This window comes from Sinohyriopsis cumingii, chromosome 15, assembly GCF_028554795.1.
Source record: "Sinohyriopsis cumingii isolate HCF-2022 chromosome 15, ASM2855479v2, whole genome shotgun sequence".
NCBI lineage: Eukaryota > Metazoa > Mollusca > Bivalvia > Unionida > Unionidae > Sinohyriopsis > Sinohyriopsis cumingii.
The window spans coordinates 98,900,746-98,925,031 of NC_142975.1; the positions used below are offsets into that span (position 1 = coordinate 98,900,746).

General features: G+C 36.8%; 1 protein-coding gene across 1 annotated transcript in view; it reads right to left on the bottom strand.

Annotated features, from left to right (window-relative positions):
* The window catches only part of LOC149782378 (cell adhesion molecule CEACAM5-like), a 136,840-nt gene that overhangs the window by 58,020 nt on the left and 54,534 nt on the right, over positions 1-24,286 (bottom strand). Inside the window, exons 7-8 of the mRNA XM_089935120.1 lie at positions 7,461-7,751; positions 6,862-7,170 (exon numbers count right to left, since the gene is read on the bottom strand). Of these exons, the coding sequence (XP_089791246.1) occupies positions 6,862-7,170; positions 7,461-7,751 (600 nt within the window). The remainder of the gene's footprint in view (positions 1-6,861; positions 7,171-7,460; positions 7,752-24,286) is intronic.

The window sequence follows — 24,286 nt, forward strand, 5'->3', positions numbered from 1 at the left end:
CACAAGTAGAATCAATTGTACGGGTCGGGGGGATTCCCGATGTTATATTGCTGGATGAGTGGCATGGAATTCTTCGACAAATAGTCTCATCAAGACGCGGTAAACAAATTTGGGGGACACTAACATGGCTGATTTCATCCGCGGCGCGGGTAATTGTACTTGACGCGGACGCTAACAATGACGACTTGGAATTATTCAAGAAATACTTAAATCGCCCGGACATGAAATTCATCATCAACGAATATCGGCCCGATCATGGTAAAAAATTTATTGTGGAACAATCTCACCGAGACAACTACAGTAAACTGTTAGACACGCTACGACGAGGAAATCGCGCGGTTGTATTCACTCACAATAAACGACGCGGAAATTATTCCGTGGAGAAACTCGCTAAATTGTTACAGCACTTAGGATACCGAGTAAAGTACTATCACGCGGACACTGACCCGGCCGAAAAACAACGAGATTTCGCCGATACCACTGCGGCGTTTGAAAACATCGACGTGGTGATCTACAATTGTACTGTCGAGGCCGGGATATCCATTGTGGACCCGCGATTCAAGTACATGACGGTGTTTTCCGAGGAATTAGGTTCTGTAGAGGCTACCAAACAAGCCATCCATCGTTTCCGAAATATTTCTGAAATACATTATTCAGCAACAAAACGGAGTCGCACAGAGCTTCCACTGACCCGCGATGATATTATTTCCGCAATCGAATCACATGAAAGGGATTTATCGTCGACAGAGTTGCTGTTTAGAACGCCAAACCGCTGTGATGTACATACCGGTTACGGATACATGTTTATTAGCACAATCATCGACGAGAACAATTCAAAACGTTATTTCACGTGCAGACTCGTTGAAATGATGAAACGAACCGGTTATTCAGTTGAATGGGAATTACCAGATGAATACGAAATATGGAAGAAAAAAAAACATCAAGGGCAGAAACGAGTCAGCGACGCTGTACTCGATAGTGATCCACGCGTAGATGATTTTTTAAAATCGTCCGTCGGAGAGAGAATTGCTGCAGCGGGAAATACTGTCACGGGTGATTTTATCACCAGTAATGAAATTACCGGTGGTGATGAAATCGCCACCGGTGATGACACCGGCAGTAATGAAATTGGTGATAACACCGGCGATGAAATCGGTGATAAATACTACCAATACGACCCCGAACAGCGGCTGCAGCCATATGAAAAGGCGCTGACATATCTCAACTACGTGTTTCAGACCGACGTAAGGAAACTGGATAAATACCGAATAGAGCATCTGAATAAAAATGTTTCACGGCTGCAACGATATCAGCGCGTTTTCGTCGACAAGTATAATAACGGTAACGCCGTAGCAACGACGCCATGTCGTTCTGATAAAATCAGTCCGCGGCAACAACTCAAAATTATCAGAAATGTTATTGGTGCGTTGAGTCTCCCCGATGTGATTCCGGATCGACTTGATGTGAAGAGTGTTCCTGTGAGCCGCGCCGGGTTAATCAATAGCGTCTCAGAAATGCTAGCGCAACCAGACCGACTTGACAAGTACAACACGCTGTTGAAACATTTCGGCGATATATTTCCGGACATGAGATTCCGAAGGGGTAAATTAACGCTAAAAAACATCGTTGAAAAAATCAAATCGATATACAAGGGATTCGGCGGGCAATTGATATCCGATGACACTAAACACGCTGATCGATCCGACTATGTGCTGTATTATCCTGAGTGGCCCAAATCTGATTTTGTGGACGATCCGGCGTGGATCAACGAGGTCATTGATGATGTTGGATTCGCCGGGGGAGATGTTACCGCGACGGACGAACACACTACAATGTTACGATTTCATGTGTGGTCGGTCAATGGATGGTTTTCCCCATAACTCCGTTATGGATGACTCTGTCATGGTGGGGAAAGTGTCATAATTATTATTATATAAAAAATATGACAGTTTCCCCATCAATAAGTCGTTCTTACGACGAAATAAGGCTTCTACGACCACGGTAAATCACGATTGGTTTTGAATAGATCACCAAAGCATTCGCGATACCTCAGAATCATCCACAATGGTGTCCATGACAGAGTCATGGTCGGGTGTTAGGCCGATATATTTCTGGTATACTATTAATCGCGTTATCGAATAACGTATCAATGTCATCAAACCAAACCCGCTTTTCCGCGTCAATATCACCGCGCAACACAATCCACAATCCCCATCGTGCATAAAAAGAGGGTTTTTGGATTGTGTCCGGTCTGAGGCCAAACCATTTACACGTGTCCGCGATGGAATCAAATTCGATGATCTTTTTCCTGTCGATATTTAAACAGATAGTATTGACTCTAGTGTCCGCGTAACGCTGTTTCGTCGAAGAAATGTTTCTGGTTTTGTTGTACCGAAATAATGGTAACTTCGGTGGTGCTGGTTTAAGTCGCCCCGAGGCAAAATCGTCAACAAATTGACTAGCTTGTCTGGAGCGGTTTTCGACGCAATTGTTCATCCAGGTTCGTCCAAACATTATTATCTGATATCATTTTAATATTTAATTAAATAACTGCTTTAATTATAATGTCACTGTTGGAATATCACCCGGTGAAATTCGACAGCGTCATCAGCGACTATAAAAAATCCTGCCCGAAAACGCCGATCAGTGTCAAATTTAAAAACGGAAAGTATCATGCAGTTCAGAAATTCCCCAGCGGGGATAAATACGATTGTATGGTATTTGAAAGCCGTTCAGCGAAAGCTCGGTTGTGTCTCCGCGACAAATATTACCAACGAGAATATGAAAAAATGTTTCCCAACCACGATGTCAAACGATTTGGTACAGTATGGGTAATTACCGAACGAAAACCCTAGTCGCTATTTTGAAGCACCTTGTCCATGCGGTTCACAAATCTAATATCGCTGCGAGATACTACACCGGGAATTTCGTTGATCGTGAATTTATTATCCCCCCGAGATTTCTCGGGAGAATTATTCTTGGGGTTTTTATTCTTTTTTCTGATTATTTCAGGTCCATGACAAGTCATGGTGACTTTGTTATGGACAGAGTCATTAATGACGGAGTCATCCATGATAAAATCATCCACGATGGTGTCCATGACGGAGTTATGGGGGGAGACTGCGGTCATTTCGGTGATTCGCTGAATCAGTAGCGCATTATCGTGTTGCACTTCATTCAATTCCTTCCGAACATTTCCGAGTTCATGTTGAAGCCCACTAACGGTGCGTCGCATATCATCGTGACGCCGTTGCGCATCATCATGTCGCCGTTGCACATCATCGTGACGCCGTTGCATGTCATAGTGGCGCTGTTGTAAATCATCATAACGCTGTTGCAAATAATCATAACGCCGTTGTATACGATTATAATCGGCCGTGCTTGACGCGTGCTTGAGTTGTCGTTGCAATGATTTATTCTCGTTGATTAAATTATTCAGCCGCCATTGCAAATCCTGAATGGTCTGTTTATCCACGATGGCGTCCATGGATGAATTCGCATTACTGGGTGCATCAACAATCTGGTTTATTTCATCGTCGATACTGAGATCCATCATTCTGATATCGTTGTCGACTCTGTCACCATGACTTGTCATGATGATTTTATCATTGACACTATTGTTGATGACCCTGTCATTGATAACGGAGTTATGGGTTTCATTTTTCCATATTTTGTATATCCGCTGGTAACTGATTTTGTATCGATCTGCTATTTCCGATATTGGTGTTTTCCCACGGAGTCTTATTATTTCATTGGTATCATCGTCGGTTAATATCCGCCGATGGGGCATTATTTAATAAAAAAATTTTTTATTTTGCAACAACAACAACAACAACAATGACCCATGATTTTATCACCATGACTTGTCATGGTGACAGAGTCATCAACAATGGTGTCAATGACAGAGTCATCCATAACGGAGTTATGGGGAAATGTCAGCCCAGATAGTGGGGAAAGTGTCATAATTATTATTATTAGGAAATATGACAGTTTCCCCACCATGATAAATCATGGATGACAGAGTCATCAATGACAGAATCATCCATAACGGAGTTATGAGGAAATGTCACACATGAATTCATATAAATCAGGCAAATATTCAAGAGCAGAGGGGGGCAATGACATCGACGCGGTCGTCGATGTGCTTACCGGACGCTGACGACGCTGGGGATCGGCGCGCAGAAGGTGTTAATTAAACCAAATGACGACGCGACGATCCCCCAACGACGACGTCGTTTTTTTTTTACCAGGCGCTGACGACACTAGATCGTTGAGTTGCAGAAAGTAATAATTAAGCAAAATAACGATTGGACAAAATGTCCGATTCGCCCCCTCTGCTGCTTGTTGTATCTATACGTTATGAAATGAACAATCCATAAAATATTCACCCAATTTATGCACTGAGATTCATAATGGAATGATATAAGTTGTGTTCTGCATATTGCGGATGATTAAAATATTGGATACACGGACATGAAGTTGTGAATCGACTCATGATTATATCAATTGAAAACAAGAGGCATAGATGCTTGGAATTTGTAATGGACGATGTGCACAATCTCAAAATGTCAAAAACTCTTCAGACTGTGAAAGCTATTAAAAATAGATTCTTCGGTAGATAATTCTCACCAGATGTCAGAACCTTTCTGACCTGGCAGGTGATGTAGAAAAACGAGGACAGGCCTATTCTAAGTAAGGTATAACAATGACTAGAGCATTGGATTGTCCATTGTGTCATCTAAAGACTATGATAGTGACGTCGTTATTTACTGTAGTAGCTGCAAAGCAATTGAAGAACAATGTCGATGATGATGGTCCACTACACCTGCAGCACTCATATCTTGGAGTACATTACATCTAATGTATTACTAAGCAGGGAAACAGAAGACCGAGGGAGAGTGAAGCACTTCAAAGTTATATACGTTCATTGTTGCTATTATGGTTATAATATGTTGCACCTCTGTGTTATGAAATGGACACTACATTGAGTGTCCATTTCATAACATAGAGGTAGAGCATCCTATGCCTATTTATAACTGGTTTAATTAAGTGGCTTCATTGGTAGCACACACTAAACTGAGTATCATACATGGGTAGAGCTTGGCAGCTCTATGTGATTCATGCAATTGGACAAGTTGTTTGCTGATGGTTGATACTGTATGTCCAATTCTGAAGAAACATGGCCATCTTGGCTGGCATGAAACAGTCCAGTTCTTGAGGTTAAGATTAGTTATGGGATGTTTGATCCAAGTACCTGATCCATAATTTTCATTAGTGAGACTGTAACTTATCCATGTCAAAGTTCTCTATCGCACTGCTCATGAATGGTATGATACAAACCATTTGGGTGTAAGCGAAGTTTTCGTACTCAGGCTGTGATCTACTTCTGTCCATAAGGCACGTCCGATATGTATTGCATGCAGGAATGACAAACATAGGAAATTACACATCTAGACCATATATACAATTGGTGGAGTTAGTGTCCTGCTTTGAAATTGTAAGAAACCGTATAGGGTTATCCACTATGACCAACACCTGTAGAGGGGTACACGTGACCAGTACAGGCAGAAAAATATAATCAGTACCAACTGCAAAGCGACAAATCAATTCCAGTAAGAACTAACCAAACGAAGGGCAACTACTGAGATGCCTATACTGATACATATCACTCAACCATCGCTTATAGCAACACTGCATTATATAGACACTACTGAGTAAACCGTGTATACACCTGTACTTACTTGACCAGAAAGGAAGCTATGCAGTAATCTAGATAATGCACACGAAAAACCTGCAAATTAATAAGTAACTGTGCCGCACAGGTTCTATAATATCCATTTTTATGAGATAATTTATCAATTTATCTATATAGCAACAATTAATAAAGTGCTAGCAGATGGTCTAATGAAGGCGATGAAGCATTAACATATAACATCAGCTCATTGCTACCTGTATGAAGACTCTTAACGATGGCCTGTATAGATACTCATTGAGACTTGGCACCCAGATGCTAAATACATGTAATACACAACTACCCTGTATGTATCCGGTCATAGTGTAAATTATACACACGCAAATAGTTTTATATAGCCTACTACAGACTTGCATGTACATATCACTTTAAAATATAGCCAGAATTACTGTGAAGTAACGTAGGCTATTAGTGCAAGTACATAAATAAAAGCAGGTGACAGCAAAGTGTTTTAATGTAAAGGCAGAACATTGCTGTCTTAGAAAGAAAGAAAAGGGCAAAATATTACAACGAGTATACATCCCTTTGAGGTAAGGACACCTTCAACTTTGGAGTGCTGGATTTCCACAGGATTTCTGCAATGTCCCTGTTGACACGAGCATGCTATTTGACAAAAGGAGAAGTAACAATTGATATATTCATGGAATTTGGCGCCAATCCTCTGACGTGGGGTGAACACTCTGACCGGCTGCCACCTATGTAGGCATATAACTTTTAGCTTGTTAGCTTATTGTTAGCGTATTAGCTAAATGATTTTAAATTGGGACTGTATTTGTTAGATAGCAGTAGTTCTCCTAAAGTATAACATTTCAGTAATGTATTTTTAAAAAAAAATCGTTTTAGTGGGTGAAAACGCTTAGATCAATGAATTAAAGCAATAAATGTGTAGATTAAACATAAATTAAAGCATAGTGGGACCTCAAGCATGCTGACGGAAATGGTAGAAACTTGCATTTGTATTATAATTGTATACTGACATACAAACATATCCATCTAATTGGTCCAATCAGACTAATCTGTTGGGACTCCTTCAAAACTGAAAAGCACAATTTGTTCCATTACTGTAGATATATACAAAAACAGAAACTAAGTAAGGTAGCATAGCTTACACGTCACATTGAGGACGACACTGTCACTAACACTTGGTACAGTAGTCTGTGGGTTCTTAGCTGAACAAGTAATAATATTTCCATCCATGTAGCGGGTAGGAGTGATGGTCAAAGTTTGGAACCCAATTTTTCCACCATATTGCCCAGACTGTTCCAAGATGGCACTCAGTTCTCCAGTAGGGACACTCGTGCTGTTCAACCAACGTATTATAGCAGTTGGATTGGAGACCCCAGTGGTACACCTCAGACTCAGTTTATCTCCTGCGGTTACTTCTCTGTTGTTGGTTATGCTCACACTGGTAGGGGGGACTGAAATAAGTTGTATAGAGTAAATTAAGTCATTAATATCATTATCCAGTGCTTTCTCCATGAAAAATGATTGCATGAATTAAACAATAAATAAATCTGAAAAGTAACGAGAAAATCATTCACAGTTGTGTTTTACATCCAATAGTGTGTGGATTCCTGTTTACCAAGTGAAAGTTCAAAATTTATTTTAAAAATTCCGAAATGTAACAGCCAGATAAGTATATATGTTTAGTTTGTTCGAAATTTGATTAAACTCATTTTTATGAACGATAAACACTAAATATACATACACCATACAGTTAGGTTCCTTGATGTAACAAGACTTGAGCTTAAAGCAGGGTGTGTGATAGTACACTGTAATGTAGCTCCATTGTCTTGTCTAGTCACTGTCTTGTTGTATGTTGAGGTGATATTGAAGGTTTCTGTGGCCTTGTCCTCAGTGACGGTGGTGACATCCGTTCCAGCTCCAGACCACGTGATGTTTGCTGCAGGTCTACATTTGTATACACTGCATGTGGAAGACAATGTGGCATTCTCTTGAAGGTTGCCTAGATCTGACATCACTGGTTCACTTGGCTTTACTACATTTGAAGAATTTGAAGAATGAATATATATATATATATATATATATATATATATATATATATATATATATATATATATATATATATATACAGTAAAGATAATTTTTTATGATCTTATATACAACAATTTATTGGTATACTGTCTGATGGGTATTGCAAAGGTTTGTTATAATCTTCCTTAATTGCAATTTATTTAATTGATTATAACATTTGATTTGTGGTCTGTCTGATAAAATTATCTGAAGCCTGTTAACCAATTGCAGTCATTGGTAAAGAAAATCTGGCAGCTTGACATCAGGTGCCCCTCTAATTTCAGAGCAGATTCCGCCCATAATCTAAGTGAAGTCCCCCTTGGGGTTACTCACCAAAATCTAATACAATTGTGATTGCACTGATGAAGCTAGGCGTGCTATATTCATGGTACTGAAAGACTAGTAAATTGTTACTGTGTATAATCACAAAGCAAGTTCATGTATAAGCCAAACCCCCAAACCGATTAGGTATGAACATTAAAAGTGCATGACTCATGCATAAAACGACCCACAGATCCAATACAAACAACATGTGGATCAAACAGAAAGTTGTAATTAATGCATCAGTTACTTCTTTCTCCAATTATGTCAATGAAAGCAGTCCAGGCAGATGCACTTTCTTTATTCGTTGCACCTCTTCTAATGCTTCTGTTCTACCATTCCCGTAATTGCTTCTTGTGAACAAATTTCAAATGTTCCAGAAGTTATTTGCTTCAACATATTCAATAAACTTGAGGCTGAATGCCATATCATAACCGAATGCTTTCTTTTATTTTCAACACTATTAATTTTTACTATTACTTTACATTTGTAGAACGAATAAATATAAACAAATTTTGATAATGGTAGATAGGTATCATATTTATACTTTATATTGTAATTTCTCCATATGGCAGGTTCTTATATCAAATTATATTGGATAATTGTTTATCATTGTTTCTATATTTTTATATGTTTCAATACTGGTAGCTTCATTCAGTTAACACAAATATAATTGGCTGTCAGCGTAGTCGATGCCATATATGAATCCCCATAAGGCAAATATAATAGTTACAGTTTGATCGCGATTTACACGATCTCAATTTACACGAATTCAAAATAAAGCGAGATGGGAAAAAGGCGAAAAAGATCTCTACTATTGAGATAACTCTCTTATACATATATATTGTGCCACCGTCACAGGCAAACATTACCCACAATGTCCAGCTCTTACGCCCCCACCATTCTGTGTATTGTGGTCCAAGTGCTGTGTCCGTATGTACATGCACAAATTGTTTGTTACAATTTTGGAACGTCGTTAGTGATGGCATCTAAAAGACAAGCAAGTGATAGTCCGAAGAGACCAAGGAAGGCTATTCCTTAAGCGGTTAAACTTGAAGTAGTGGAAAGTTATGAAGCTGGTCAGATTACTACCATGATAAAGAACCTAGTGAAAGTACATATAGAACAATACATATACGTGACATTGCTGAAAAAAATTAAAGCAAGTGTCAAAGCTGGAACATCCCTTTTGAACCATAAATTATGCTATACCCGCCCCAATATAGTGTACAGGATGGAAAGGATGCTGGCAACGTGGCTTGATGAACAATACTGTTCAATGCAGTTTTCGTGCTTTAATTACACGTACGTATGCTATATTAATTAAAATTCATAATTTCAAGCAGTAGAGAGGGCGAACAGACCCAAGAATTCCGACAAAAAAATAAAACCTCAATGAAAAAATCACCTCGTAGAAAGGTCCAGATTTTTACAAATAAACGCTTCCTTGAGATTATTTATTTATGTAATGGTCGATTATATTAATACAACCTTAGTTCGAAATAGTGGCTGAAAAATAAAGTACTCTACGTGTTTATTTATTTTTGTTTATTTTTTGACGACCAACATTGGTAGGCGCCCTCTCTACTGCTATTAATTAAAAAATTGTTATATTAAAAATAATGGTACATCCAGAATCTCATACTGCAAGAATAGCACGAGAACGATTAGAAGCAATTACAAAATTTCTTGGTGTCAGATACTCATTCAGAAAAAATGTACAAGCGCAACAAGAAGCACAAGTTGAGTACGAAGAGGACACTAAAAAACTGTTTAAACCCGTCACTGCAGCTACTGAAAAAGTTACAACTGTCATCAAAGAAGATCTTCCGGTATCAAAACAAACAGCAGAACAAACTGAAAAAATAGCAAGAAGATATTACGAGATCTTCCAACTGATATAGCTGCGGCGGCTCAACCTCCACCTGATGATGAGAAAATACTTGAAAGTATTAGAAAACTTCGTGCTGAGGTCACCGGTGTGAAGAAAGAACATACACCTGAACCCGGGCCAGTAAAAGAAAATATAAAATTAATTGCAAGATTCAAAGAAGGGGTTGTTGAAAAAATTAGAAATACTGAAAGAGAAAAATTACCCGAAAAAATATTAGATTATATATCTGACAAATCTGGTATTTTAAACCCCCCTTATGAAAAAAAAATGATGATCTTATTAAATGGATATATCGCGTATATAGAGACAAAAAACATGTTAAAAGTGATGATTTGGAATATAAAGCTCTTTATAAAGAAGTAGAAGTACTTCATAGAGAGAAAACAAGACAACAAAAACAAGAAGAACTCTCCCAGTATCAGCCTCCTCCACCTCTGCAACGAAGAGAACAAGAACAATTGTATTCACCGATGATGTCGAAAATTAAAGAGATATTTGGAATGACACCACCTAAAACATCAGAAAAAGAAAAAGAAGTATGGGGAAGTGGTCTGGGAAATAATTTTATTTGTCCTGATAATATCATTAATGATGTGTCACGGTTAGAAGTTCTCATAGGAGGAAAACGTGCCGGAAATAATTCGCCAGAAATAATTAATGAAGCAGCTGATATTTGTGGACGATTATTTCAAGTCGGTATCATGGATATCAGTGTTTACCGAGAGCTTATCGATGAACTTGTTGATGACTAGTTGTTAGATAAATAACAAATAAAATAAGATGATCATACATAATAATCATCGTAAACCTGTACAGGTCAGAGCGGTAAACTCACGATTACCAGTCTATAGAGCAATTTACAGAGATGGACTTGGTGATGTTATTCAGGGATTATTCACAAGGATAGCTCCAAAAGAAGCACCTGTTGCAAAATAATTATCGATGCTATTTATATTGTTCGTGAAAAAGCTCCTGGTGCAATTGTCAGGCTTTCTCGGCAATCAGAGAAAGACTAGCACGATTATTGCGACGAAAACGACAACCATCAGTGAAACTAGCAAGTACTGATGTGATGCCCAATGACGTAAGTAAAATAATAAATCAGGCTGCAAATCAAAAATTAGCAGAATTATCTGAAGAAGCAGAAAAATATAACAGCACATTTAATAGCAGGAAGCCGTCTTCGTCGACGATGATTTAGATCATCATTTGGAAAAATGGTAATTGTAATAAAAATGTTCAAGCGCGAATCCGACGTAGCATTTGATATGGAGGCACCTGTCATTAAATATGAATCGGTACGTGATTATCAATTTTATTCCTATGACGCAAGACAACCAAATCAGCGGGGGAGAATCGAATTACAGGTTCATGATACAAGTAGATATTTCTTGCCCGCTGAGGCGTTTATTGAAGTAGAAGGTAGATTTGTAACGAATGTTGTAGCTAATACGCCATATGATGCCAATTTGCGTGTTGGTTTTGTCAACAACGGAATTATGGCGTTGTTTGACAGCGCCACATACATGATTGATGGAAAAAATATTGAATCAATTCACAAGGATGTTGATTTTGCTACAACAATAATTGGTCTAGCGAGATATTCTGATGATTACAAAAGATCAGTCGGTCCAACAGTAATGTTTGCTAAGAATATTACTGATCACGCTGATCATGCTCAGTATATTAAGTTACGGACACCACGAGATACTGCAGTTGTTAATCAACCAGATGATTTTGAGCATGAAGATAAACCAGCAGGTGAATTTGATATTATAAAAAGTGTTAATACGAGATACAACTTAGGGTTTGCAACACGTCGAGCGGTGTTGTCAGGAAATAATATAAATTTTTCGTGTGCAATTCCATTATCTCACATCTTTGGATTTTGCAGAAATGTTAGAAAGGTCATCTTTGGAGCTAAACACAGTTGTGCTTGTAAGAAAAGGTGATGATAATGATGCAATCTGGCGAGTTAATGGTATTGCTGATGGTAAAGTAAATATATCAAAACTTTCATTGTGGATGCCAGTAATGACTCAATCAATTACTGAGGAACAAAAATTACTCTCTTTTATGGATCAAGGCGGTAAATTATTGCTATCATGGTTAACAGTAACCACATATGCTGTTCAAAGTAATGTTAATGGTTTATTCACATGGAATATAGCATCACAGCAAGGTGTGTCTGCGCCGCGACATATTTTTATTGCTCTGCAAAATAATAATCGGACGAATAGTCAAGAACATTCACATATGATATTTGACAATCTTGGAGTTAATGAAGTTTCCTTGCGGATAAATGGACATCAAGAACCATCTGAAGATATATTGGTAAATTTTGGTCAAAATCACGTAGCGCGTGTATATCATCGTTTAATGTCATTCATGGAACGTAATCAAACTATAGATACTGGTTTGCAAATATCACAACTAGATTTTACAAATCTATATCCGATTTATTATTTTTCACTGGAACATCTTGATTTGTCCAAACAGTCTGTCGTTGATATACACTTTCGAGCTCGTGTTACTAACCCGCCAGGTGGTGGTGACTTCTACAGAGCAATCGCGGTCATACTCAGCGAAAAAGCTATGTTACATGGTCGAAAGAGAGTCGTTGATGCACCAGTGCAAAACCTTTAATCATGTTATTTAGAAAAATAGATTTTATATAAAAATGTCGTATAGTCATGTTAGTGTTACTCTGACTCTTGGTCAGGTAAAAAAGCTTCAATCAAAAAACGCCAGCAGACGTGGAACTAAAATATCATTAAAACGAGATCAGATTAGTGGTAGTCCAAACAAATTATCGTTGACAAATAATCAGATTAAACATTTCAATAAAGCCCGAGAATCAAAAACCGGAGTTCAATTCCATCTTTCTCCGAGCGCCATCAAGGACATGGTTAAAACGGTGGTATATTTCCATTTCTTGCGGCTATTCCAGCGTTAATAGCTGCTGCTGCTCCAGCCGTAGCAAAAGCAGCCGCATTAGGTGCTGTTGGAACAGCTGCTAGAATGGCTCTAAAGAAAGCAACAGGAAAAGGATACAAAAAAAGGGACGCGGCCTAAGATTACCGGGATCTCGTTGGGGAGGAGGTCTGAGGCTTCCACGTTAGATACTCCAGGATCAAATTTTGATTTACTTGATGTTGCTAAAAAATTAAAAACAAAAGCCTTTAGAGGTGTTGTTATGCGAGATCAATTACCGGACCGACGGAACAAACTCGAAATAGGCATTATTAATCTAGACTCGAATTCAGGACCCGGTACTCATTGGGTATCATACGCGGTTGATCCACGTGGAATCGTTTATTTTGATTCGTACGGGTTAGCTCCACCTGTTGAATTTATCAAGTACGTCGCACCACTTCACGCGCAAGTTTGGTATTCAACGCTACCCACACAAACAATGACAGATCCGCCAATATGCGGCCGTGAGGCAATTAATATACTTAACGCTATATCAAAATCATCCAAACCGCCACATAAAGTCGTGCATGATTATACAAGCAACCGCTTCGTTGCGCGTAAAGCGTTTTAAACAGATCTTAAATTATAATGGTTGATATTTACGGAAGAAGATCTTAACGCGTTAAGAAAAAACCCGGCGACGTTAATCTGTCAAAGTATGCGACTAAAGATGAACTCGCTGATATCATGAATCTTGCTGGAGTTGACCCAGATGAGGTTGTTATTTTTCAGGATCGATACGGAAAACTAAAAACGAGCAACATCAGATGGAATGATATAGTTCGACGAGTACTCGGTGCAGTTACGGATAATATCCCTGTATTTACTGACAGCGGCAAAATTAGGGATTCAAGTATATCGCTTGCAACCATCGGAGATGAAATTGCAAAAAATGTTGCTAATCGTGTAAAAAATACCGGTGACATAATAACAGGTGAACTTAGCATGAACGGGAATAAGATAGCAGTGTTAAGAGATTCAACATCCGACGAAGACGCAGCAACAAAAAAATGCGTCGACGTCAACTATGGCACCGTAGATGGTAAATTATCCACGTTGCGGGCCGAGTATGACGTTCACGTAGGCGCTTTTGGAAGATTTCGAAGAAATTTTAAAAAAACCGATGAAATCCATAGATAAATTCTTCGGCACTCCGCACGCCATTGACATAAAACTTTCTGATATCAAAACTAACCTAGACACGATCAAACTATCACAGCAAGACATCGTAGCGGGGATTCCTGAGATCGTTGATAAAACCAATTTGATTAACATTCCAGCCGGAATAACTCCCGGGCATATCACAAACATCGTATACACTGTATCATCGGGATTCGCAACGTGGTCGCAGCAAAATAAAACTATCAAATATACCGCAACAGTCACTGGCGTGTACAGGCTATCTGTGTTCAGTGCTGCAAAATTTGAAATATTTACAACGTATCCATGGCGTCATTCAACGGATAAATTTTCCGGGGTTGTATCTGTTATATTAAATAGCCGAACCGAAGAAATATTTATTCTGGAAGCAGTTGATAAGAAATTAACCGCAACATCTTACTGGTGGTGTTTGGAATTTGTAGCTGAAACACCTCAATTGGTTACTGCATAAAACTGTATGGACGGTGCACAATACAGGTATAATCAAGCGCGTGAATGGCAGGCAGCATTAAAAGATCGAGTCGAACAGTATACAGTAAAAGTAAAGAAATATCGACGACGATTAGTTATCGTTGATGTGATTGTTTATTCAGTATCCGCTGTTGTTGCTGGAACAGGTGTTATATTATCAGCGGTGACAATGATGGCACCAGTAGCCGTAACTATTTGTATTTCAGCAGCAACATCTATTGCAGGTGTGCTCAATATCATCGCAAACAAATATGTACTTGCACGAATGAAACATTATTCGATTACATAATAAAATTACACACAAGGACGGTAGCATACTCGAAATTGTCCTCGTTGTTATCAGCAAGTCTCAGTGATGCAATTATATCGATTTCGTGTTTTCAATGATGGCTAAAATATATGACGAGGGTATTGGTATTAAAGATACAAGTACTAATAATGACAGAATTACTCCAGCAGATCGTGACTAATACAACTCCGTCAAATATAACGATGCTCTCGGTAAGTTCAACTAATCCTGAATTTAGTATTAACTTTCCTACTGCAATTCCAGTGAGGGAAATAGCACTAACTCAATTACGGGTATATTACAGCTGGCCAAATATCAGATCAAAATCATTTAATGGTACATCAGCAAATAATTCGCTTGTATTTGCTGACAAAAACAAACCAGATGGTACTCCTGACTGGATTGTTGTTGGAATACCCACTGGGAGTTATGAGATTGAACAAATTAATGAGGAATTTCAACGTAGAATAGAATCAATAACCGGAAAAGAAGGGAAAATATAAATCAACGTTCATGAACCGACGCTGTCCTCGACGGTTGAGATACATTCTCCTGATTACGTCGTTGATATTTATCAATCCACGATAATATCCGTACTAGGTTGGCCTGAAATTCCGCCAGTGTATGAAGGACCACCAGAACCAACTCGGGATGATTTTACATCATCGAAAAGTTTTCATCATAATATTAAAATGAATTATACAAGTTTCTGGTGGAACATAGAAAAACGGGTATGGGAGAAACGGGATCAATTTCGTGTCAATAATATTGGTGAGTACTACTGGCTCTTACACAACGCTGATGGCGGTAATTCATTTTACGATATAAATATCAATAATGTCATCAGTATCATAAATTCAGATCACAAAGAACAATTGGTTAATTTACGTACTCTTTTTACTGAATATTTGTCCGATTTGACATCAATGCGTGAAGAAATTATTAAACGAGTAGAAATTTTAAATAATATAGCTGATACTATTGAATATTTTCATAATAGAATCATAAACTTAGTTTTTGAATCATCGGGTAGTTATAGAAGGTTTCTCGCAACCAAGTACAACATATCCGAAGCTGACATTACAACGTTTAAGTTCCCTGATTATAATCCGGATAGATTAAGAAAACCTGTCAATGATGTTATTGATGAATATTTTTGTAAAATACTCGATGCATGGAGAAAAATAACCCCACTAGCAACTGTTCTCAGACATAATAATGATCCACACGGCGGCGGCAGACACGTATCTCCGGGAATCGTTAATATAACCAGCACGATCGTGGTCAATCTGGTTGGTGACGTAATTGACGGTAGCTATCAAATAGATCTCGGAAGATCAAATCAGGCTCAACAAGGATATATTTATATACATTTACACCACAAGTATCCCCTGGAAGTTTAAACGTGCAAGAACCAACTAATCCTGTGTATCTGCGGTGTCACAGTAATATGTTAACACGAATAAATTTTAAGCTCACAGATCACCTTAATCGCTTAATTGACATGCGTGGAGAAGAGCTTGTAATAAATCTATATCTGAAATCATAGATCATTGATTTTAAAGATACAGTAAATAGTATATATTGTACCAGCACGTGATGGTTTTTATACATGACAAAGAAGTACTTGAAAACGCCATGAGAACAGCGTTTTCACAACCTCCAAACACGGAGCAATTTAACGTTAATTTAGTTATTGATGAATACGGAAACGAGGATTTCTTATTAACACAGGAACAGTTAGATGAGCTCCGTCGAGAACATATTATAGAGATCATTTGTTGCAGAGATCAGATTCTAAATTATGCACACTCATGTATTAAACTCGAACAACTTAAAAAAATATTTCTAAATAAATAAATAAAAAATATTTCTAAATAAATAAATAAATAAAAATATTTTTAATTATTGATACTCAAAATTATACAACTTAATCAGTTTTGTAATTCTGATGGGGTGATTGGTACTCAAAATTATACAAATCAATCAGTTTTGTAATTCTGATGGGGTGATTAGATCTTTGATCTTAATATTTTATTTCATTTTATTTTATCAGAAATATTTTATTTTATTTTATTTTATCAGAAATATTTTATTTTATCAGAAATATTTCAACATTTTTAGTCAAATTTGTTATTTGTTCAGCTATTTTAGTCGATTTGTCAAGGAAAATTTGTCAAATTTCAGTTTTTTGTCAGGTCAAACCTCGAGCGATTCTCTAATTGTTTATCGATAAATCGTTAAAATCCTCATTTTTTTAGAAAAATTACCAAAAAATGTAACAAAAATCGCATGAAGAATCTCATTTTTTGAGCTAATTTTACTGATTTTTAACGATTTCTCTATGAAACAATTAGAGAATCGCTCCAGGTTTGACCCTGATGATGTTGGAAAATTCATCAATTTTCACTGACAAATGCTGAAATATTTTTTTTTTTTTTCTGAAAATTTGATCATTTTTCTGAGTACCAACTAGCCCATCAAAGTTACGAAATTGATTGGTTTGCATGATTCTGAGTACCAACTAACTCATCAATGTCAGAATAAATATATAATATTTCAGAAAAAATAAAATATTTCAGAATAAATATATAATATTTCAGAAAAAATATAATCTTAGAATAAATCTAGTCTCAGAATAATATTTCTGATCAAAGATCTACCCAGTTACCGAAACTTTCATTTTCATTTTCATCAGAATTATTTTGTGCTACTCTAGGTTACTCGCTGACATAATTTTTCTTAAGTATCTTATGCGGGTACTGATTGTTTTTTTTTTTCGTTTCGTACTCGTTGGATAATCCCGATCTGACCTTTTCTACTGCAACAGAAAGAGAAATAAATTCCTTTACTTGATCATCGCTCACCACAGCTAGTGACTGGAACATAGCTGCCTGAATCCGCTTTATGAACTTATATTGAGATGATAGAACATACTTATTTTCATTTTTAAGTTCTTCTAATGTTTCAAAATCAGATATTATTTTTTCAGGATTTAGTTCATCAGATATATTAATTCCGTTTTCTTCTAGTTTTTTAATAGCATAAATAATGTCTTTGATATTTTCATGGTTCATTATGTAATATATAAATATATAAATATATAAATATTTAAAATAAAAAAAATTATCCCTATAGAACCCCTATCGAGTGTTTTAGCGAGTTCGGCGGGATGTTTCAAGGACGGCACAACATATACAATGAATATATACAATGAAATGAGTATATACAATGAAATCGATATATACAACGAATGACGAGCCCCTAATCGAGTGATGTAGCGAGCTCAGATTATGCATGTAATGAATGAATGACGAGCCCTTAATCGAGTGTTTTACCGAGCTCAGGACGGTACAAACATATAACTTAATTAAGGACGGTACGAACAGATAACTTAATTAAGGAAATGAATATATACAATGAAATGGGTATATACAATGAAATGGGTATATACAATGAAATGGGTATATACAATGAATGAAGGACGGCACAAACAAACAATGAATGAAGGACTGTACAAACATACACGCTCAGCAGAACACCCCCGCCAATAATCAGCCCGTGGGTGATACAAAACATGTATCAACCACCAGTTGATATGTGGTTGGAGGGTTCTGCTGAGGGGGGGTGGCAGTACCCCCAATTATTATAAAATCGCAATTATACGCACCACCGACAGTTGTCAGCCATGGGCATTCGATCCTGGACCGCGAGCGTCACATTCTAATACATTGCCGATTGAGCTATCGAACCTTCTTACAAACATATGTTTCGGAAATTAATATATAGCTAATAATCATTGACAAGGAACTAATTTCAAGTATTTTTGCTCAAAATACAATTCTGATCAAGAAATACGTTTATATATTTTCACCAAACAAGTTAGTAATTTCCTATTTACTATACCACTTATGATCCACGCCATCGATGATAGAACAATCTGGTCCAGATCTTATAATTCCTCTAACTGTTAGATGTTTCCATCCTCTCTATAACTGTTCAATGGAGAAATATATATTACGAGATTTCCCACTCGTAAATCTGTATCCGTGAAGAACATGGTCAAAGGGAGTATTTAGTTGTAATTATTACTCGATAAAAAAAGAAAAATAAATAACCACACATACGTACATAAATACATATCATATATATTTCTGCACTGAACAAGGAAAATGCAACTGATTTTTAATTCCAAACATTATTATACACGTATTTCTGTAATCGAGTCAATATAGGCAGTATCCCTGTACTGTACTGTGGATCTAAAATTAACCCGCTGCGATTGATACAGACTAGGCGCTGGTTTCTGCACTCAGTAAGCTGAAATATACATGCCGGTTTTCTGTAATTTAGATGAAATATACATGCATTTTATGTGCTGTCTATGTATAGTACGCTGTTCTAAATGTTTCTCGAATAGAGCAGAAAATACACAGATATAAACACATAACCGTATATTTTTGTAACTTAGAAACCATAAACGGGTATAGTTACTATGTAGATGATTATGACCATATACCGAGAAAAAAATTACCTCCCTTGGTTTAAGTCGAAAAATAAGTAGCATAATAATGAGAATTTCTGACAAAAAAGATAAATAGCTAATAAATATAATTCGAGGTAGTGATGATAGTTTATCTCATTAACAATATTGGAAGATGATTCTTTGATTATATTTACTGGAAAAAGTGGATTTATATATATTTTCCGCCAGAAATTGTACCGAACGCGGATTAATATCAAAGTATTTCGCAGCCGCGTTCATTGAATGAAATATAATTTCTTCGCTAGTTTATGTGTTTGTAGATTTGATGACCCTTCTAGAAGCTGTCTTACATCTTCCAGTATTAACACGAGCAGAGTTCTCGCTCTGTGTGACAACTCGAATGTTGGATAAACTATTATTTTGAGGATTCCCGTCAGCATGATCGATCACAAGACCATGTTTGATTAATCCCTTGTGACATTCATACACAAATCGATGACAGAGATAAGGTTTCTTCCTAGGAATAAACAATAGATAACTACGATTATTAATATAACCAACCGGTACTTTTTTCTGACAATTTCTAATCACACCATTACGATCTGATTCGTAATTCTTGATGACAGGATGTGGGACAAATTTATTTTGCTCCTTTATACAATAATATTATTTGTTTAAATCATTGTTTGCCTGAAATCTTGATATATAATCCTCCACGGATTTTATAGCGTTTTCATCATTATTTTTATTTTGCCATAATATCTCTTAAGTTCTCTGAACCGTTTTGCGCAACAATTTGCAGATAATTCTGTTTTTCCTCGCACTCCAATACCACATCGCAGACACGGTATTGGTCCTAGACTTCCTCGCCGTATACTTTGTAATTGCATCCAACAAAATTCCTTTCTGCAGGATTTGTTGCAGCGATTTACTGAGCCGATCATGAACCAAGTACAATGATTCATAATATATATATTATTTTTATTTAAATACTTGTTTTAATTATATGAACGAGTTTGAGAGATTATCCCAAACTAGGCCTTCTAAATATAAATTTAATATCGACAGATTATCTCCTGACTGACCAGTATGAGATCTGGTTGATCCGAAAAATAAAAGTTTGATCAATAAATTTCATGACGCCAAGAAAGAATTTTACAAGGATGTTGCATCTCATGTATGGTCAACGTTCAAGATTATTCGCAACACTGTCAAGGACGCTACAATGAATGACAAAAGAGCGGCAACTATCATTAACTACATCGCTGAGTACGAGGGTGATCAAACATATTTCTTCAGAGTAAACTTTATTGTATTAATAGAAACAGGTAGCTGGATTATCCGTGATAAATATGATCCTGTCGTTGGTAATAATAAAATTGCTATATTAAGTAAAAATTCCAGACCGGGTCTATTGACTGGTTTTGACAAACCGTATTTTGAGCGAGCGTACCCTGTAACAGCAGTTATTTATGGAATCTAAGAGATAAATAAAAAACCCAGCGTTGATAAACTGGCACCCATGAAATTTTCAAGGTTAAATTGTGTAGCCGAACGAGTAATAGAACACTTTACAAACGCGATGCGTGGAAACGGATTAACTGATTTAAGACGTGAAAAAATAAACTCGTGGGCTGATTCAGTTAAGGATACCGGTGCTACAATAAAAGATGTTGCTGAATTAGGAAAAATATTAAAGTTTCCAATAAAAGTATCAATGATAACGGGAGAAGTACTGTACGAATCAAAATATAAATCAAAAGGAGCTCCAATAAATATTATTGATCATAATGTGCATGCATGGACTAGCGCAGTAACAATATTTGCACATGATCGAACTGTTAGATTTTACCCCTCAGATATGGGAGGATTCATGTTTGATTTTATCAACAAAATAAGTAAAAACGATCCTGTATCGGTATGGTTTTTTAAAAGTGATGAGGAAGATGGATTTGATCAGTTTGTTAGACCAAACGGTGAAATATATCGAACAGAATATCTCCACGACGAGATGAAAAATCTCGCGGAGAAGTTTTTCACGGAAAATAATAACAAGTTACTAATTAATTGTTTTACCGTTCCATCTGTTGCGGCTCATTTCGCTAGAGAGAAAAAAATATGGAAACCAACACGATTTGATCTAATCGAGGACGTGCGCGCAAGTTGCGTCGAATACGGACACGGCGGATTGTGGAATACCAAATATAATTACAATGATATTATTCCGGTTGATATGGTTGCATGTTATCCGGGAAGTTTTCTACGGAGATTGTTCTGTGTACTTTAAAAGATTCGGTCACCCTAAAAACGAGATGACGCGAGTGACAATTAATGGACCTTTACCTGATTTTGATCTGACTGGATTCGTTTGTGTTGAAACATTCGAGTTTAACGAAAAACTCCACCAAATTTGTTATGTTTGGTTTAGTAGACATTTTTGTAAAAGACGTTGGGCGCCTATAGTTTTATTACGATATATGCTAGATTGTGCGGTACTGACATCGTTGGTTGTCAGTGAAGCAATTATATCATATCACGCGCAGACCGAAGTTTGGTTACCCATGCCAGATTCTATCAGTCTCGATGAAGTCATTAAGGAATTTAAGGAAAAATGTCCTCGTGTTTCCGAAGATGATATCATCAAAGAAGCTCATAAAATTCTCGAGATTAAACTTAAAAATAACGAAAAAACCGCAAAAGATCTCGATATAAAAATTATAGGTAAATTTACTCAGCGTGGTGCATATGATCATAGAAGACATCACGCACGATTAATTCTAGATGATGCCGAGTACGATTTTATAATTGCTGATACAACAGCGAGAAATATATTTGTAAATCGAGAAAGTGTTTATTATCCGACGGAACACAATTAAGTACGATCGTTAGTTACATAATTATGTCTCCTCACAGTATACTCATCTAAGATCTTCTATATTGGCTTATGTTTCAATAAATGTATTATAGATGATTAATATATTTCCTGAGACCGCAGTCAGAGTCGCAACAGATTCGTTTTATATTTCGAGTAAATATTTAGAATCTGTTATGGAATTTATAAGTAATGATGAACGATGGAGTTCGAGGAGAATAAAAAAGAAATATTACACAATTATGCAGAATCAGCAGATGTTCCGATGAGAAATTTGTATCATAAAGGTAATAAAATATCAGAAATGTCGAAAGCGCCGTCAGTGAGTGATCCAATAACTAGATATAAAACAGTATATCTCAATGGACCTGGTGGATGCTGCAAGACGACTCGAGCAATTAATGTTTTTAGAAATTCAGATATGATCGTGCTGACACCCACACATAGACTTTCACGAGAGATGAAAACAACGGCAAGTACAATCATGCACGTATCATAGTTTCTTTCGGTGGCGCGGGGATACATGGACTCCTGAACGAATGGGAGAAAAATATATACCTAAAATAATTATTTGGGACGAGATAAGTACGGTCTCATTGAATACATTAAAAACGTTTCTTGATTGGTTGTTGACGAAAAATACCGCTATAATAATATGTGGCGATCATGGTCAGCCGCCGCCTTTTATTGGATAATTGGATAAAAAATTTCGTTGATTATTACGAAGAAATAGATGATGATCATAAAGCTCTTGATGAAAATTTAAAGGAATTTAAAAAATTAATCAGATTACAATCAAACAAAATTCAGTGTGAAATAATACGCGGAGTAATCTCAGAGACCTCAATGAACGATTTTTTGAATTCATGGAGACCCAACGGTTTGATAGTAGCAAGCAGAAAAATAATCAGAGACGCTTTACAACAGCAGATATTTCAGCTGCATAAAGAAAAATATGCAGAATTGCCCGTACCGTTATGTTATAGACCATCAGATACACGAAAACAGAATATTAATGTTGATATTCCAGAACAGACTGAGAAGCAAAATCTCGTATTAAATGATATTGTCGCTGTTGATATCATTGTAGTCGAAGATGCATTACGCGCTGACAAATCTCCATCGGTGTTGGAATACGCTATGACGATCCACTCGTCTCAAGGATTAGCTATTTCTGATACACGAGTCTGGATTGTAGACGATCGTATTGAGTGGTCAAATTTAGTCTATTTAGCGGTGTCAAGGGTTAGAAAAATATCTCAAGTACGGAGAATTATAATTCCTGAAATCGTTAATAAATTTAACATCGTTAATGATGATATAATAAGAAAAAAATTAATCGGATACAAACAATCTGATAAAAATAAAGGCGACTTTGATCTTGATGTTGAATTTATTATTGAGTTAAAACAGCAGCAGAATAATCATTGCGCAAGTTGTAATTGTATAATGCTGTGGAGGTATTCGAGTAATGATTCAAGACTATTTACCGTAGATAGAAAAGATATTAGTCGCGGTCATACACGAGACAATGTTATGTTGACCTGTCTCGAGTGTAATCGACGTAGAGGCTCTAGTTAAGTGATCGCGGTGGTAGTTGTGTATCCTCGGGAATTATTTGTAGTTGTTCACGTATAAATCCACGTTGAGGAGCAGTTGAATCTAGTCTGTAGATTGCGGGTCTACCTGGGGATAGTGTCACGGTGGATATTTTGTGTGTGGTAACACTCCAAATAGGATCAGTAGCTCTTTTTTTACCACCTTCAAGTTCACCCAGTTCATATAAATATCTAACTGTAACATCATCCAGTATTTTTTGTTTTTCAATATCCTTTCGTTGTATTGGTATATTTTCTCTTGTAATTGCATTAATGGGTTTCATGTTGGTTGTTCGTGTGATCTCATTATTTAATGCAGCTATCACACTTGGTAATCTTGTAACCCATTCGCGAGATCTCGTATCCTGAATACATTCCTTTGCATATTGATATCCAAATAACCGCTCGACAAGTGTTCGATTAAATCGCTCC